General features: G+C 37.7%; 1 protein-coding gene across 3 annotated transcripts in view; it reads left to right on the top strand.

Annotated features, from left to right (window-relative positions):
- The window catches only part of CEP162 (centrosomal protein 162), a 117,252-nt gene that overhangs the window by 82,915 nt on the left and 17,717 nt on the right, over positions 1-16,620 (top strand). The window contains exons 23-26 of one of the 3 annotated variants that reach the window (XM_043593037.1): positions 1,759-1,984; positions 2,294-2,411; positions 5,738-5,879; positions 8,160-8,258. In XM_043593037.1, coding sequence (XP_043448972.1) covers positions 1,759-1,984; positions 2,294-2,411; positions 5,738-5,879; positions 8,160-8,258 — 585 coding nt within the window. Of the gene's footprint in view, positions 1-1,758; positions 2,412-5,737; positions 5,880-8,159; positions 8,259-16,620 lie in introns of all 3 variants that reach the window. The other 2 variants (XM_043593036.1, XM_043593035.1) reach the window with 2 other exon arrangements.

The following is a 16,620-nucleotide window of genomic DNA, read 5'->3' as shown; positions in this document are numbered from 1 at the left end:
AGTTTACACATACCCACATCACTCCATCCTCTAATCAGCTCTTGATGCTAAAGCCAAAATTATATTTTCATATCTGTCTTATACACACACACACACACACACACACACACACACCTACCTTTATTTATATCCCTCAATAACTTCCTGTTCCTCTTAGGTTAAATAAATGGCCTATAAATCCATGTATAGCCACACCCCTCTTGCTGTCCAGTGTGTTCTCACACTGCTTTCTCATCCAGTCATATGTGTTTCTCCTACTTGCCATGTTTCCTGCAGCCACAGAAGTTTGTACACTTACCTCTGACTGGTATGCACTGCCCACCTCTTTCAGTTGAGATGTTCCTGCCCTTTAGCTCTTAATCCAAGCATTGCTACCCCAGTGAAACCTTCGTGGACTCCCTGGTAGACAAATTATCTTATAGGCACTTTCCATGCACTTCTCCATTGTGTCTACCATGTTCACAGCTTTTTTGATTGGATCATGAGTGATCTCTCTCCCCATCTAGCTTCTGACTTCGTGATGGCTGGAACTGTTCTGCTTTTACTCACCATTGTGTTCCGTCATTCAAGACACAGAGTAGATGTTAAAATATTTTAATTAGTTAATCCTTAATTCATAGGATATTGGGAGGATTGAGTGGCAAAATATATGTAAAGCCCCACGGCCTTATGTGGAGTATAGCAAACATTCAATAAATGATTATAGTAATTACAGCTACTATTAACATTCCAGTGACCACATAGAGGCTAGAATTCCAACCCTCTACCTGATTTTTATATATCTAAATCTCTTCACCCTGATTTTTCTCTTTTTGTGCTTCCTTAGCCCGTCCCATTCCTGTCTCTGCTCACTCTTTATCACTTCTTCCTTTCATTCTGGTTCCCAATACACACCAAGCATTAGATTGCCTTTGCAGGTGTTCTTCCTACTTCCGTAATGTCCCTGCTTCCACTTATCCCCAAATTTACATTCCTCTCTCAAGCCCAAACCTAAATGTGCTCCCTCTATTCACTCTTCCCCCTTCTCTCAGGCACACAGGGGGAGCCTCGTCCTCTTTGCACCATATTCATAGGCCCATTATCACAGTTATCATAGGACACTGAAATTTTCCATCGCTCTCCTGACCAGGCTATAAAATGTTTGAAGGCATGAGCTGGACTTCTTTATCTGTAGAATCTGGTGCAGTGCCTGGCACACAGTGGTAGCTCAATAAATATTCATTGAATGAATGAACACTGCTGTGCCCCCTCTGCAGAGTAACCTGCTTAGGTTATTTTGTTTATAATAATAAAGCTGCAGTGTGACAAATCCAAGCTGACTTACTCCCTATGAGATTCCTAAATTGATACTAGCAAGTTGAAAACGAGCTATCTCTTAAAGATTTCAGCCCCCCCGATATCTTTCCCTGTTTATCCTCAGTATAGTTTGTCAGTTTGCATAGAGAAAGGTACACAATAATAGGTTTGATTGTGATACTTAAAATAAGTTTTGGGGTGTACAGAAACGTGTTATATAATGTTTATAAAGCAACACGTTAATTATTAAATTATACAACATATTGAGAACATATAATGTTATGTTCTTTAAAGATTAGGACTTCAGCCCATTGGACTTACTCAGGGAACAGAGCTAGAAGCATCAGAACATGTAATGAATGCCTGAATGAAGGAATAGGTAGGACCTAGTAGAATGCTGGGCTTTGGGAACAAGTGATATGCTTAGCAGTGGTTTGACGTTACATGGATTCCTTTCTGCAGATCCAGTATGAACAGAGACTAGAGGAGCAGGAGCAGCTACTTGCCTGCAAATTGAAGGAAGCACCCCAGAACCAGCCTGACAGCTCCTCTAGGGTTGAAGCACTAGAGAAGGAGCTCGACAACATCAAGGAAGCCCATCAAATCACTGTAAGAAACCTTGAAGCTGAAATAGACATTCTTAAACATCAGAATGCTGAATTGGAACTCAAGAAAAGCGATAAAGAAGGTAACGATTTCCAGTCTATAGAACTCCAGGTAGAACAGGCTCATGCTAAAGCTAAACTGGTGCGACTCAACGAGGAGCTGGCTGCAAAGGGGAGAGAAATACAAGACCTTTCAAAAACTGTGGAGAGGCTCCAGAAGGAGAGAAGGATGATGCTGTCTAATCAGAACTCTAAGGGTAGAGAGGAAGTGACTGCAAAAAGGGGGAAGAAAGATGGTTTGCATTCAGGTAAAGGAAGTGCTAACGCATTCCCTGGAACTCTGGATGGCAAGCGTTACCAACCACACACTTTTACTGATTCCCATGTTTCAGAGGTTTTACAAGAAAACTGCAGATTGAAAAATGAACTGGAGAGATTAATTGTGGAGAGGAATGAGCTGAAGATGAAATCTGAAGCAGCAGTGACCCAATTTGAAAATTCCATGAAAAGGTAAAATGTGAATTTGTAAATATATGGGGATATAAAAAGATAAAAATGCCAAAATTATAAGATAGATTTCCTCTAGATTATCAATTTTACCCTCAACTGAATTCATCACCAAATTTTATGAAGTTGTATTGCATTGCTAAGCATAGATCTCTTTCAGAGTAGGATCCTCTACCTGTTGAAGGCCAAATCCTGATAAGCCTGAATCTCTGTGTCAGCCCAAACCATGTGCTTGGGCTGACTGATCTTGTCTTTCTGCAGTTTTCCAGATGGTGTTAATAAGCTGACCCACTGGGCCTTCTTATAAATGAATGTCATCATTTATGACTGCCATGGGCAGACTGCAGAAAACTGCTATTATTAAAACTAGCTGACATTCTAAGAGGAAAGGTCCTCTTTTCCAAAATAACTCTTAAAGTTAATCTAGTGATCACATCCATTCATGCCTTAAAGAGCTTTTGTGCTCATTCCTTCTCAGAGTCACCAGGTACTGTCTACTGTCTTTCCTCTGAGCCTTCTAACATGCTCAGATCTTTTTGTCCATCATCAAACCAAGTCTCTACTCATCTTTCTGTCAGGAACACTTTTCCACAAGTAACGTCTTATTTGCAACTCACTTCCTCTTAACCGGGACTCTTATCCTCAGCACTCTTTTAAATGTGATCTCTCAGTAGTGCTTTCCTGGTCCAGTGGTGTTTTCTCCATATTCACTCTCCTTGACATTGTTCTTTCTTGAAATGGTTTCCTCCCATAACCTCCATGACTCACACTAGGGAGTGTGACTAGTACGCCTCTCCTGTACCTTTAACGACTCCTGACTCTTCATTCTCCTTCCACAAAAACCAGACTTCTACCAGGGTTTATTTTCAACTTTCTGTTTATTCTCTGTTCTTTATCCATTGCTAAATTCATGTATTCTTATGGCTTCTATGAACCACCAACCCGATTTACTTTTCAAGGCTGTTTTCTTCCCTGAGCTCAGATGTTAAATCTACTGGGGTTTTTTGGATTATTCCTCTTGGACTCAGTAGTATCTCAAATTTTATTCCTTTTTTTACCTATAAACTAGCTCCCCTCACAGCTTCCCCATCTCCATCTAGCACCATATTTTTTCAGTTGTCAAGTCCAGCTTTTACCTCCTTTATTTCTTGGGCTCACAGTTTATGGGGGTGCTCCCTTATAAATAGGTCTCCTTTCACTTTCTACCTTACTGTAGTGCAGCCTTACTTGCTTTACTACAGCATCCCACCCTATCTCCCTGATTTTAGTTTCTGTCTCCCTTAATCATTTTGCTTAAAAACCATTAATATTCTTAAATATCCCTGTATTTGAGTTACTCTGCCCTCCACTGAATCCCAGCTTCCTGAAGTATCACGACTAACTTACTCCATGTGGCTTCTCAAGTGCCATCACCATTACAAGACTTCTGTGTGGGCCTTAGTTGCTGAAAGTCTTTACTACATTTTGCTCGTTCATGTTTCAAGTGCTACCTCTTCCACAAAATATCTCCTAGAGCCTCTCAGGAAATTTCCTGCTCTCACTTCCAACTCCTCCATAACTTATATACCATGTGCCAGTATTGAATATCAAGAAAGCACTAATCAGACAATGCCTGGTAACTCCTTGAGAACTGATATAAAATTATACTTCTTTGCAACGTGGTAAAGGAGCAGAGTGAGCATAGCAAGCACCAGACAAATGCTTATTGAATGATGGGCAGCTGTGTCTGAATGCTTCCAGATTGAAACCTTGTGTTTTTAGTTCTCAATGTGATAATAAAAGCTATTTGGAAAGAATTGCATTCTTTCCTAGAAAAAATGGAAATTTATCCTATAAATTTTCCTATATATAATTTATATATATATAAATAATATATAATTATAATAAATAATATATATATAATTTATAATTTTTTAGTATTAATCTGTTTTTCAGGCAGCTCTGGGCCTGATAAGTAAAGAATAACCTTTCCTAATCCCAGGTTTACGCCAGTGAGGTATTTTGTTTATTTGGTTTTTTGTTTTTTACTTTAGTTCAGTTGTGTCATAAGTGCTTTAGATTTTTATGCTTTTCCATACTGTTTCCATGAATAAATGTTCATATAGTCAAATAAGCAACTGATAAATTTGTTTATAGCAACAGTGAGTCACTAAATATCTGCTTTGAATAAAATCCTATCATTTTTTGGGGTGCGTGGGTAGCTCAGTCACTTGAGCATTTGACTTCAGCTCAGGTCATGATCTCACAGTTTGTGGGTTCAAGCCCCACATTGGGCTCTGTGCTGAACACTTGCTCAGAGCCTGGAGCCTGCTTCAGATTCTCTCTCTCTCTCTCCCTCCCTCCCTCCCTCCCTCCCTCCCTCCCTCCCTCCCTCTCTCCCTCTCTCTCTCTCCCTCCCTCCCTCTCTCTCTCTCTCTCTCAAAAATAAATAAACATTGGGGCGCCTGGGTAGCTCAGTCAGTTAAGTGTCCAATTTCAGCTCAGGTCGTGATCTCACGGTTCGTGAGTTCGAGCCCTGCGTCCGGCTCTGGGCTGACAGCTCAGAGCCTGGAGCCTGTTTCAGATTCTGTGCCTCCCTCTGTCTGCCCCTCCGCTGCTTGCAGTCTGTCTCTCACATTGTCTCAAAAATAAATAAACATTAAAAATAAATAAGTAAACAAACATTTAAAAATAATAATAGGGGCGCCTGGGTGGCTCAGTCGGTTGAGCTTCTGACTTTGGCTCAGGTCATGATCTCGCAGTCAGTGAATTCAAGTCCCGCATCAGGCTCTGTGCTGACAGCTCAGAGCCTGGAGCCTGCTTCAGATTCTGTCTCCTTCTCTCTCTGCCCCTCCCCCACTTGTGCTCTCTCTCTGTCTCTCAAAAATAAATAAACGTAAAAAAAAATTTTTTTTAATAAAAAAGTAAATAAACAAAAGAAGATAAAATATTAGGCCCTTGCTTTAAATCCAGACAGAACATTTAGAACCTTCCATTCTCTCAGAAAGTACAGCCCCAGGCTAGGGAGCCAGTGGAAGGCCCAGATTTTGAGGTCTAACACTGTGCTGGGCTTGAACCCCAGCTCTGCAACTTCCTAATCTGAACTCCAGAGACATCACTCTTTCCAAAACTCAGCTCTGCCCTTATAAAATTCAGTAAATAATAGTGAGCTCATGGTGTGGTTGTAAGAACTCACAAGCAATAATGTATAAAGCACCTGACAAAGTGCAGTAAGTAATGGTGTTCTTTCCCTATGCCTCTTTAATTTCCAAGCTTCCTACACTATTTTTATGCTAACTCTGAATTGAAGAGCTGTTTTTATGTGTGATTTTGTTTGATTTGCTCTACAGGGTCAAGGAAGATACTGCAGCACACATTGCATCTCTCAAAGCATCTCATCAGAGGGAAGTAGAGAAACTCCTTTGCCAAAATGCAGTAGAAAATTCTTCTTCCAAAGTAGCTGAACTAAATCGTAAAATAGCAACTCAAGAGGTAGACAACTTTAACAAACTTTCCTTGGCTTTAAAATTATTTTTTTCAGGACTGTTACAGAACATTTAACTTCACTTTCTAGTAGAAATGAGAAAATATTGACTTGATTTTTTTTTTAGTAGGAGAGGATGCCATTACCATTTAACTATTCTACTTTAAAACTATTCTCTCTAAATAAGTGGTTTCACAGTTTTGTCCCTGTATTTTTCAAATAGTTCTTCTCCTAAGTCATTTGTAACAAATGGTAGAAGTATGGTCAATCACATTTTGTGGTTGAGAACTGAGTACTTGAACTTGAATGTTGAATCATTTCCCTCTACCCAAGTCCCAGCTGACAAGTAATTATCCTAGTCATTCTCTTGCCCATTTATCTTTCATTCATTAAACAAATAATGATTCAGGGTCTATAGACAATGAAGCACTAGGGATAAAATAATGAACAGAGATATGCACACAGCTTGTAGCCATTATGAAACAGTCTTCTTAGAATTATGACAGAATATGCTGAAAGCTCATCCACATTTCTTTAAAAAAGTGTATCTTCCTTTTTGGTTAGTGTGTATATCTTCAAGGAATATCTATGATTATCTACTGTGATGGTAGCAAGTTGAAAAAAACAGCATTAAAATAGAATTTGTATCTGCAACTTACTTTCAAATGGTGTATCCCAGGAAAAGAAAGAAAAATAAGGCAAATATGGCAAAAATGTTAGCAGTTGGTAAATCAAATTAAAGAATATAGGTCCACTGTGTTCTTTTCTCTAGGTTTTAATTTTTAAAAACAAGCTGAGGGAGAAAGACTTCAAGAAACAATTATCTTACCATTATTTCTCCCTTTAACAATCATTTAATAGTATCTTGATTAAAAACAAATTGCTCAACTAAGAAGTTTAAGTATGGACTGGGTATTAGATATTATGAGATTATTGTAAATTTTTTAGGCATAAAAATGTTGTTGAGTGGCTTAACCAGTTAAGCATCCAACTCTTGATTTGGGCTCAGGTCATGATCTCATGGGGTCGAGCCCCAAATTATAGTTCTGCACTGAGTGTGGGATTCATTCTCTCCCTTTCTCTCTGCCTCTCCTACTCATGGATGTGCGTGCACACACACACACACACACACACACACACACTTTCTCTTTCAAAATAAATAAACATTAAAGAAAATGCTGTTGTGGTTTTGTGAGATGTCCTTGTAAAAAGATGCATGTTGAAGCATTTGGGGTATTTTAGTGTGAAATGAGGTCTCTAATTTAAATTCAAACAAAGAACTTTGACTGTTTTAATATTTCAATGAGAAAGTGCTTTTTATTTTTTTTTTAACATTTATTTATTTTTGAGAGAGAGAGAGAGGGAGAGAGAGAGCGCGTGCGCGAGAGCATGAGTGGGGGAGGGGCAGAAAGAGGGAGAGACACAGAATCCGAAGCAGGCTCCAGGGTCTGAGCTGTCAGCCCAGAACCCATGAACAGCGACATCATGACCTGAGCCCAAGTCGGACGCTTAACCGACTGAGCCACCCAATCTTTGTACAGCAGTTGCAGATAACTTCTCTGGCTTTTTTCCCCATAGGAGTAGGGTGTCAGTGGGCAGTATAAACATTATATCAAGTTATTATATATTATGTAGTTGGGAGAGGTGGGAAAAGTAGTGTCATTATGCCATAGTGCCTGCCCTAAGTGTTACTTTCCCAGAGTTCTAAATGTAATATTGTAAATTATAAGTTAAATGGAAGTCAGCATAGTCTGATGGTAAAAACAGTAAAAGTATTAGAGGTAATAGATGCATATTTTCCTAAGTTTTAAGATCCTTGATGAAAGTATCTATTTCAGGTTGCCAAAAATATATAAGCATGACATTTATTTCATGCTTATTAATAGGCTTGTGCTATTATTCTACTTAATCACAAAGTAATAAAGACAGTATTGGCTATCTTCAAAATGCTTAGACTTTACAGAGGTTTATTTTAAAAGGTATTTTTCAGGCCTTCAGAAGAAAAGTATTAGAGATAAAGAAGCCAAGTAGTTACACAGCCATTATTTGTCATACATGTGATACTTTCCATTAAATATTGAAAGAAAATAATGACTGTATTCAATCAGCTTAATTTATTCAATGAACTTGATTCCTGTGACATTTTATTTTTGTTAGAATTTGGTAATTTAAAAATATTAGGATTTTTTTTTGCTACAAAAACACATCATTAGTTGGTTTTCTGATATTTTTCAAATAATGTTTGAGAAGACTTCTATTAACTCAGTACTTCTAACATAATTTCATAGGTACTTCTAAAACATTTCCAAAATCAAGTTAACGAACTGCAGGGTAAACAGGAGTCTCTGGTAGTTTCTCAAGTTCGAGAAGAAATCTTACAGAAAGAGGTAAGAAGTAACAAAAATATTGTACTAAAAAGCTGTTTCTTAGCCATTTCAATCATATTCTTATTTTTGTATTAATTTTTGTTAACTTAAATGTATAAATGGAAATAACCTGAAAGTATCACATCAAAAAAATAATAACTTGTTTATGGTAAGTCTGCTTTGCCCAGATGAAACTCTTCAATGGGTAAATAAGTTTCTTATATATTTGTATTTGATTTTGAGATTTTTCTGGGCAGTGGGGAAATAGGGAGAGGGGCATTTGGTTCTTTTGATTGTTTTAGGAGGAAAAATTGGATGGTTAAGGTCATTTTTGTATTAAGTACTTGATACTGTTAAGAAATAACTAAAGTAGTCATTACAGTGATGCTGGATCCCCAGTAACATTATAGGAGATAGATCTTTCTGGAAACTCACCGTTTTTATTACTCTAAGATCGCTTTGATTCTAGAAAGTGTAAAACACCAGACAACTGTGCATTCCATTCTTTGAAGTGTATCCACCACATTTTATTATTCAAGAATTTATTAAACCATACAGGAAAAACATAATTGCATTATGAAAAGATTAATATAAAAATACTCCACAGTTACATAACTGTCAATTTAAAAAATCTTGTTTCAGTAATTGAAAGGCTGTGGTTCAACATGTGCATTCTTTTCAGTGTTTAAGATGTACATAAACTTTGTTGTATAAGCAATAAGTTAACAGAACTTCACAGACCTAAGGTAAAATTTTGGGGAAAAGCAATAAAAGGAAGTATGTTCTAATGTTTGCAAGATAAAGATTAAGGTCACTTTTAGTTAAGTTACAGTGTGTTCTTAGTTTAAGAATAGCTAAAATAGTTTGGAAATAAAAAAGCTGCAATACATGATTTTCAAGCCTGTTTACTAGAAAACTAAAACACTCCATCTTTTGAATGAAATGACAATCTGCCTTTCAATAAGCAGTATATCTATAATAGTTATGTTAACAGGGCTTATTTATTCCCACTACTGATAACCTCCTGAGGGTCCTCAAAGGGATTTTCTCTTAGGCTGATGGGAACAGCTCATTTTCCCAGCCCTACATTAGCTCCCAGATTGTTCAGGCTGCCATTTCCACTGGCTTAGAAACCCTCTGGGCAGCAAAGTAGGCAGTCATTGAGTTCATCTATTGTGTTTCCCTTCTCTCATGAATCACCATCATGCAGTGCTGTTAAGTTGATGTTTGAGAACAGTTTCATATGTCCTTGGTTGTTCTGGTTAAGAAAGGAGGGTAAACCCCTGTCTCTTTTTGACCACAGAGAAACTACAATATACATCTTTTAACACTAGCAAATACTGTTTTATTTGGTTACTGCTTGTTTGTAATGCATCTCTGCCTTTCTACCTCTACTCTATCTACCTTTCCATTTATTTGTATCTACTTCCATTATCAATGTCTTGTAGATTTAAGTGTAGAAATCTTTCACCTTCTTGTTGAAATTCACTTTTAAGTATTATCCTGTTTTTTGATGCTTTTTGAATGGTAGCATTTTCTTTTTTAGGTAGTTCATTATTGATGTACAGAAACAGTACTGATCTTTGTTAATTTTGTATCCTGCAACTTTACTGAATTCACTGTTTAGATCTAACAGTTTTTTGGTGGAGTCTTTAGAATTTTCTATATATAAAATCATGTCACCTGCAAATAGAGACTATTTTAATTCTTTCCTATCCTGATGCCCTTTATTTTTCTTGCCTGATTGCTCTGGCTAGGGCCTTTTGTACTATAATGAATCGGAGTAGTGAGAGTGAGCACCCTTGTATTGTTTGTGAACTTAGAAAAAAGCTTTCAAGCTTTAGCCATTGAATATGATATTAGCGGGGCGCCTGGGTGGCGCAGTCGGTTAAGCGTCCGACTTCAGCCAGGTCACGATCTCGCGGTCCATGAGTTCGAGCCCCGTGTCGGGCTCTGGGCTGATGGCTCAGAGCCTGGAGCCTGTTTCCAATTCTGTGTCTCCCTCTCTCTCTGCCCCTCCCCTGTTCATGCTCTGTCTCTCTCTGTCCCAAAAATAAATAAACGTTGAATATGATATTAGCTGTGGATTTATCATATACTGTATTGTTGTATTGAGGTACATTCCTTCTATACCTAATTTAATAGCTTTTATCATGAACAGATGTTAAATTTTATCAAATGTTTTTTTCTGCATCTATTGAGATGGTAATATTATTTGTTTCTTCATTCTATTATTACCTTGTAATGTATTACCTTGATTTTTGTATGTTGAACCATCTTGCGTCCCAGAGATAAATTTCACTTGATCGTGGTGAATATTTTTAATTCACTGTTGAATTCAAATTGCTAGTATTGTATTTAGAAGTTTTTCATTTATGTTCATCAGAAATAGTGGTCTGTAGTTGTCTGACAGTGTCTTTGGCTGGTTTGTAAAATGAATTTGGAAGTGTTCCCTCTCTTCTGTGTTTTGGAAAAGTTTGAAGAGGATTAGCATTAATTCTTTAAATGTCTGGTAAAATTCACTTATGAAGCCATCTGGTCCTGGACTGTTCTTTTTTGGGAGATTTTTTATTATGGATTCAGTCCCCTTAGTAGTAATTGACTGTTCAGATTTGGGGTTTTTTTTTCCTGATTCAGTCTTGTTATGTTGTATGTGTCTAAGAATTTTTCCATTTCTTCTAGGTTGTGCAGTTTGTTGGCATATAGTTCATAGTAGCCTTTTGTGATCTTTTGTATTTCTGTGGTATCTGTTGTAATGTCTCCTTTATCATTTATAATTTCATTGATTTGAGTCCTCATTTTTCCTTGGTTAATCTAGCCATAGATTTGTCAATGGACAAATGTCAATGTCAATGTCTGTCCTTTCAAAGAACGAATTCTTAGTTTTGTTCATCTTTTCTATTATTTTCCTGTTCTTGGTTTTGTTCATTTCTGCTCTGATCCTTCTCTCTTCTACCTGTGGGCTCAGCTTATCATTCTTTTTCTGGTTCCTTAAGTGTAAACTTAAATTGTTTATTTGAGGCCTTCTTGATTTTTAATGTGTGAATTGCTGTGAATTTCCATCTTTGAGTTGCTTTTGCTACATCCCATTAATTTTGGTTTCTTGTGTGTTTCCATTTTTGCTTGTCTCAAGACACATTATTTCCCCTTTAATTTCTTTTTTGACCCATTGGTTGTTAAGGAGAATCATGTTTAATTTCCATGTATTCGTGAGTTTTCCAGTTTTCCTTATCACTACTGATTTTCACACCATTGTGGTCAGAGAATATAGTTGGTATGATTTCAGTCTTCTTGCATGTGTAAGTTTTATTTTGTGGCCTATCATACAGTCTATCCTTGAAAATATTCCATGTGCACTTGAGAAGAATGTTTATTCTGCTGTTGCCAGATTCAGTGTTGTGTATGTGTCTATTATATCCATTTGGTCTATAGTGTTGTTCAAATTTGCTATTATTCACTGCCTGGATGATTAATATGTTGTTGAGAGTTGGGTATGAAGTCCCCAACTGTTATTGTATTGCTGTTTATTTCTTCTTCTGGCTCTGTTACTTGGCTCTCTGAAGTTGAGTGCGAACGCAATTACTATGTCATCTTCTTGGATTGATATTGACCTCTTCATCATTATGTAATTACCTTTTTTTGTCTCTTTTTACTGTCAGTCTATGTGTGCCTTTAAGACTAAGGTGAGTCTCTTTCAGGTAATGTGTCATTAGGTCTTACTCATCCATTCAACCATTCTGTTGATTGGATAATTTAACCCATTTACATTTAAAGCAGTTATTGATAGGTAATGACTTATCACCATTTTGTTGATTATTTTCTGGCTGTTTTGTAGGTCCATTTTTCATTGTTTCATATCCTGGTATCTTTTTTGTGTTTTGATGTCTTTTGGTATCAGTATGCTTTAACTTCTCTTATTTTGTGTAAATACTATAGGTTTTTCCCTGATGGTTACCATGAGGCTTATATAAAATATCTTCAAATTATAATACCTTATTTTAAATTGATAACTTCAATAAAATTCCTAAACTTTACACTTTTCTCCTTTCCCTCACATTTTAGGTTATTTATGTTACAGTTTACCTATATTTTATATCCTGTAATTTATAGCAGATTATTATAGTTATGGTTATTTTTATCCCTTTTGTCTTTTAATTTTTAAACTATAGTTGTATGTGGATTACACACCACTGTTATCATGTTATACAATCTAACTTTGATTATATATTTACTATTACCAGTGAGTTTTACACTAACTTCTTATGTTTTTACAATGTTAATTTTCTTTTATTTATACTTAAAGAGCTCCTGTTAGCACTTTTTGTAAGGCAGGTCTAGTGGTGAAGAACTCGTTCAGCTTTTATTTGTTCAAAAAAGTCAGTTTTAGCCATTGTTGCTTTAAATATACTCTGTCCTTTTCTCTTTCTCTTGTGGAATTACCATAATGCAGATACTACTTGTTTTGATTGTGTCCCATACGTCTCATAGGCTTTTTCATTCTTTTTGCTCTTTTGACTGTATAATTTTAAATGACTTGTCTTTTAGGTCACTGGCTTTCTTCTGTATGGTCAAGTCCCTATTGAATTCTTCTTTTTTTTTTTTTTTTTTTTCAATGTTTATTTATTTTTGGGACAGAGAGAGACAGAGCATGAACGGGGGAGGGGCAGAGAGAGAGGGAGACACAGAATCAGAAACAGGCTCCAGGCTCTGAGCCATCAGCCCAGAGCCTGACGCGGGGCTCGAACTCACAGACCGCGAGATTGTGACCTGGCTGGACGCTTAACCAACTGCGCCACCCAGGCGCCCCCCCTATTGAATTCTTCTATACAGTCATTGTATTCTTCAGCTCTGGTATTTCTGTTTTGGGGTATTTTTTTCATGGTTTTTATTTCTTTGTTGAACTTCTTGTTTTGTTCATGCATTGTTTTCCTAATTTTGTTTAGTTGTCTGTATGTTCTTGTAGTTGTGTAAACTTTTTAAAGAGGATTATTCTGAATTCTTTGATCATAGAGTTCATAGATCGCTATTTCTTTAGGGTTAGTTTATTGGAGCTTTCTTTTCTTTGGTGGTGTCAGATTTTCAGATCCTTGTTTCCTTTGGTTGGTGTCTGTATTTGAGTAAGTAGTCTCCTCTTCCAGATTTTACAGATTCACTTTGGCATAAACAGTGTTCAACAGTCAGTGCACTTTGGGTTTCTGGACGTGTCTGGTGGTGATGTCCTTGGGCAGGGGTGGCTTGCTGTCAGGGTTTGTTTTTTGGCCAAGGCTACTGCCCAGGTAGCTACTGCCCAAGACCTCACTCTCTGAGGTCAAGAGTGGGGAGGTGTCACTAGTTGAATATAGTTGGATAGAAATTTTGGCTTGGTTCCCTGCCTAATAAGTCTTTAGGAAGGACTTCATGGTTGCCCAGCTTCTCTTGTAAGGTTTTTATTAGACTCTTGGGAACTGGATATATACTCAGCAATAGATGGGGCTATGAATTAGCTTCTCTGCCCTGGTGGAGTGACAGGATAGGCCCCAGTGCCTGTGTAGTTCATTGTCTGGGCACACAAATCAGGCAAGATTGTGTACTGAATTCTCTGGCTGACAGGGCCACATGCTCTGTTGATGGACAGAAAGCATAGCCTGTGGCTCTCCCCAAGTGCCACTGTATGCAGGGCTCTCATGGGTTGCTCTGCAGCTTCCCATATGCTCTGGTTAGGTTCTTTGGTTGAGCAGCCAGAAAGCTGTATTCAGCAATGGGCAAAGCTTCAAATGAGTTTCCTGGCCCAGGAGCAATGTAAGAAACTGCTCTAATGCCAGTAAAGCTTTTTGACTGTAGTCTTGACTCAAGCCAACCAGCGCCCCAGGTTCCCTGGCCAGATAGGCCATTGGCTTTGCAGACTATCAACTCTGACTGCTGGACTCTATTCTAGTATTGCTGGGCTACCCAGCTTTTCAGGTGTTCTACTCAGGCTTTCTGGTCAAGCAGCACTGTCATCTTCACTCAGCAGTGTGCCAAAGTGTGGCTTAGCTTCCCTGCCTGAGTGGATGCAGTCCCAGCTTGAGGGCTGGCAAGTCTTTCTGTTTGAGGACCTGAGTCAGGCAGACCTGCACCCCACCAAATTCCACAGTCAGACTATACCACCGACTTGGATCTATAGGTGAGCAAAGCTGCTGGTTGGGATTACTACTTGGGCACTGCAAGTATGAATTCAGTCTGCCAAGATCTAACTGCCAGTTGTTACAAGCCCTTTCCCACATCTCCATCACAATCAGATGCCTAGTGATTAGTCCCCGTGGGATAAAGACATGCGGGGGCTCTCAAGAAGTGACCCACAACACTGGGGGAGTTGGATGTCCAACCCAGGCTGTCTTTTCCCATGGAGAAATGGTAGTCCCGGGGAGACCTCTCCATATTGTGCTGCCTGGGCCTGAGGGAGGGGCAGTGCAGCCAGCATGTAGCCACTCTGCTTACCCTTATGATGTAGTCTGTCTTGGTCTCTGTGATGCAGGGGGATGCTTCAGCCTCACCCTCATATTATATCATTCTCTCAGTTGCATCTAGTCCATGAATAATTGTTAGTTCTTATGAGGGGAAACAGCATCAGGAACTACCTATGTCACCACCTTGATGACGTCACTCTTCCTTTATTAACACTTTTTTTATATTACTTTATAATAGTCAAAATCATGATAGTTATAGTTTATTATTTAGTATGTACTAAGCACTGTGGTAAGTGCTCTGTGTAGTTTTCACCATAACCCAAAAGGGTAGGTACTATTATTCCCATTTTATAGATGAATATTGATGCTAAGAAAAATAAAATAATTTGCTTCAGGTTACCAAGCAATGTGTAAAAAGTATCAGCATCAGAACCCAAGACCTCTTACTCCAGGTCCCAGGCTCTTAATTAGTATTTTACTAATGCTGTATTTATGGACATCAGGTATTTGCCAATTTTTTTTCCATAGTATTCAAGAAGCAGGAATAATTTTTGATCATTCATCTCATGTATCCAGTTACTCCCATAGGGTAAATTCACTAAAATACAAGGATTTTAAAATACATACATTCACTTTAATTATACTTTTAAAGATGCTTTTAAGTAGGCACTGATGAAGGGAAATTTTTCCTACTTTTTTTCTAAATATAAATTTCTAAATTTATATAATTTATAGACTAATGTTTAATCATTGGTGAATTCATTAATTCATGAATAATTATTAAACACCTGTGCTCTGGCATGCTTTATGTGCTAGGAATACTGAGAACAAGATAGACAAATCTTTGGTCTTACAGAGCTTATATTTTACTTGGTGAATCAGAAAATAAATGTAAAACTTGATAAAATTAACAGAGACAATATCTGTAAAGTACTTAGCATAGCACCTCGCACATGATAATGTCATGACTCCACTACTTACCCTTTAAGACTTTATTCAACGACAGCTGCCTCAGGTTAAGAGTCCTGCAACCTAGCTCTGCTTCCAGTTAGGTATTCCCCACTCATCACCTCATTGCTACTTGGTCATCTCTCCATAACAACATACTATATTAGAATTCTCATTCACTTGACTGCTGCTTTCACTAGAGCAGAACATCCCAGCTGGTATACCAGGAATGGATTCCCTATGGATCATAAGATAGCAATTACTGGAAATGTTGTCTCATTATAAACCCAGAGTCACTTTTCAGTCATTAAGTTTACAGAAGCTGAAGTGATATTTGACCATTACGTGTATGACAATGCCTCTTACAAATTTCTTAGTTCAGCAATCACTGGTTTTGTGTTACAATTTTTAGTAATCATTCTTTTGACATAGAAGATTTTATGCCCAGCACTCATCACTGCAGCATGTTCCCTAGGGTCTCTCTCCCTAACCTTTCTGCAAATCATCCCAATTAAAGTCTGCAAATTTCTGTGGTCACTGATGATATCCCATGGATCTCCCACATATAAATATTTAGACTTATGTAGGCTTATAGTTTCACATTTGAAACTAGAGAGAGTGGCAGTTTTGGGAGGGGTTGGGTTTTTTTTGTAGTGTTATTAGGTACTGGGTGTTTCCATGGAAAATTTGGTTGAATTTGTTAATTTTAGCCATTTTTACTTGTTAATTATTTTGCTTTTTGATACTAACAGGAAATAATTATGAGTATATGGTATAAAGAAAATGCAGTTGTTTCACCAAGCCCAATATAAAGATATCTCAGATCCCCTCTATTTTACTGACTGGCATCATGAAAATATCACCATTTTCTCTGCAGACCATGGTATAAAAAAGGAGGTACCACACAAGACTGTAACCTCCATGACTAGGTCATCTCTGTATCCTCAAGACCTAAGACAAAGCTAGAACAGAAAGAGTTCAGTATATTCTCTCTTTTATAAACATAAATG

This window comes from Prionailurus bengalensis, chromosome B2 (genome assembly GCF_016509475.1).
Source record: "Prionailurus bengalensis isolate Pbe53 chromosome B2, Fcat_Pben_1.1_paternal_pri, whole genome shotgun sequence".
Lineage (NCBI taxonomy): Eukaryota > Metazoa > Chordata > Mammalia > Carnivora > Felidae > Prionailurus > Prionailurus bengalensis.
This window is presented reverse-complemented; position numbering and strand designations above follow the sequence as displayed.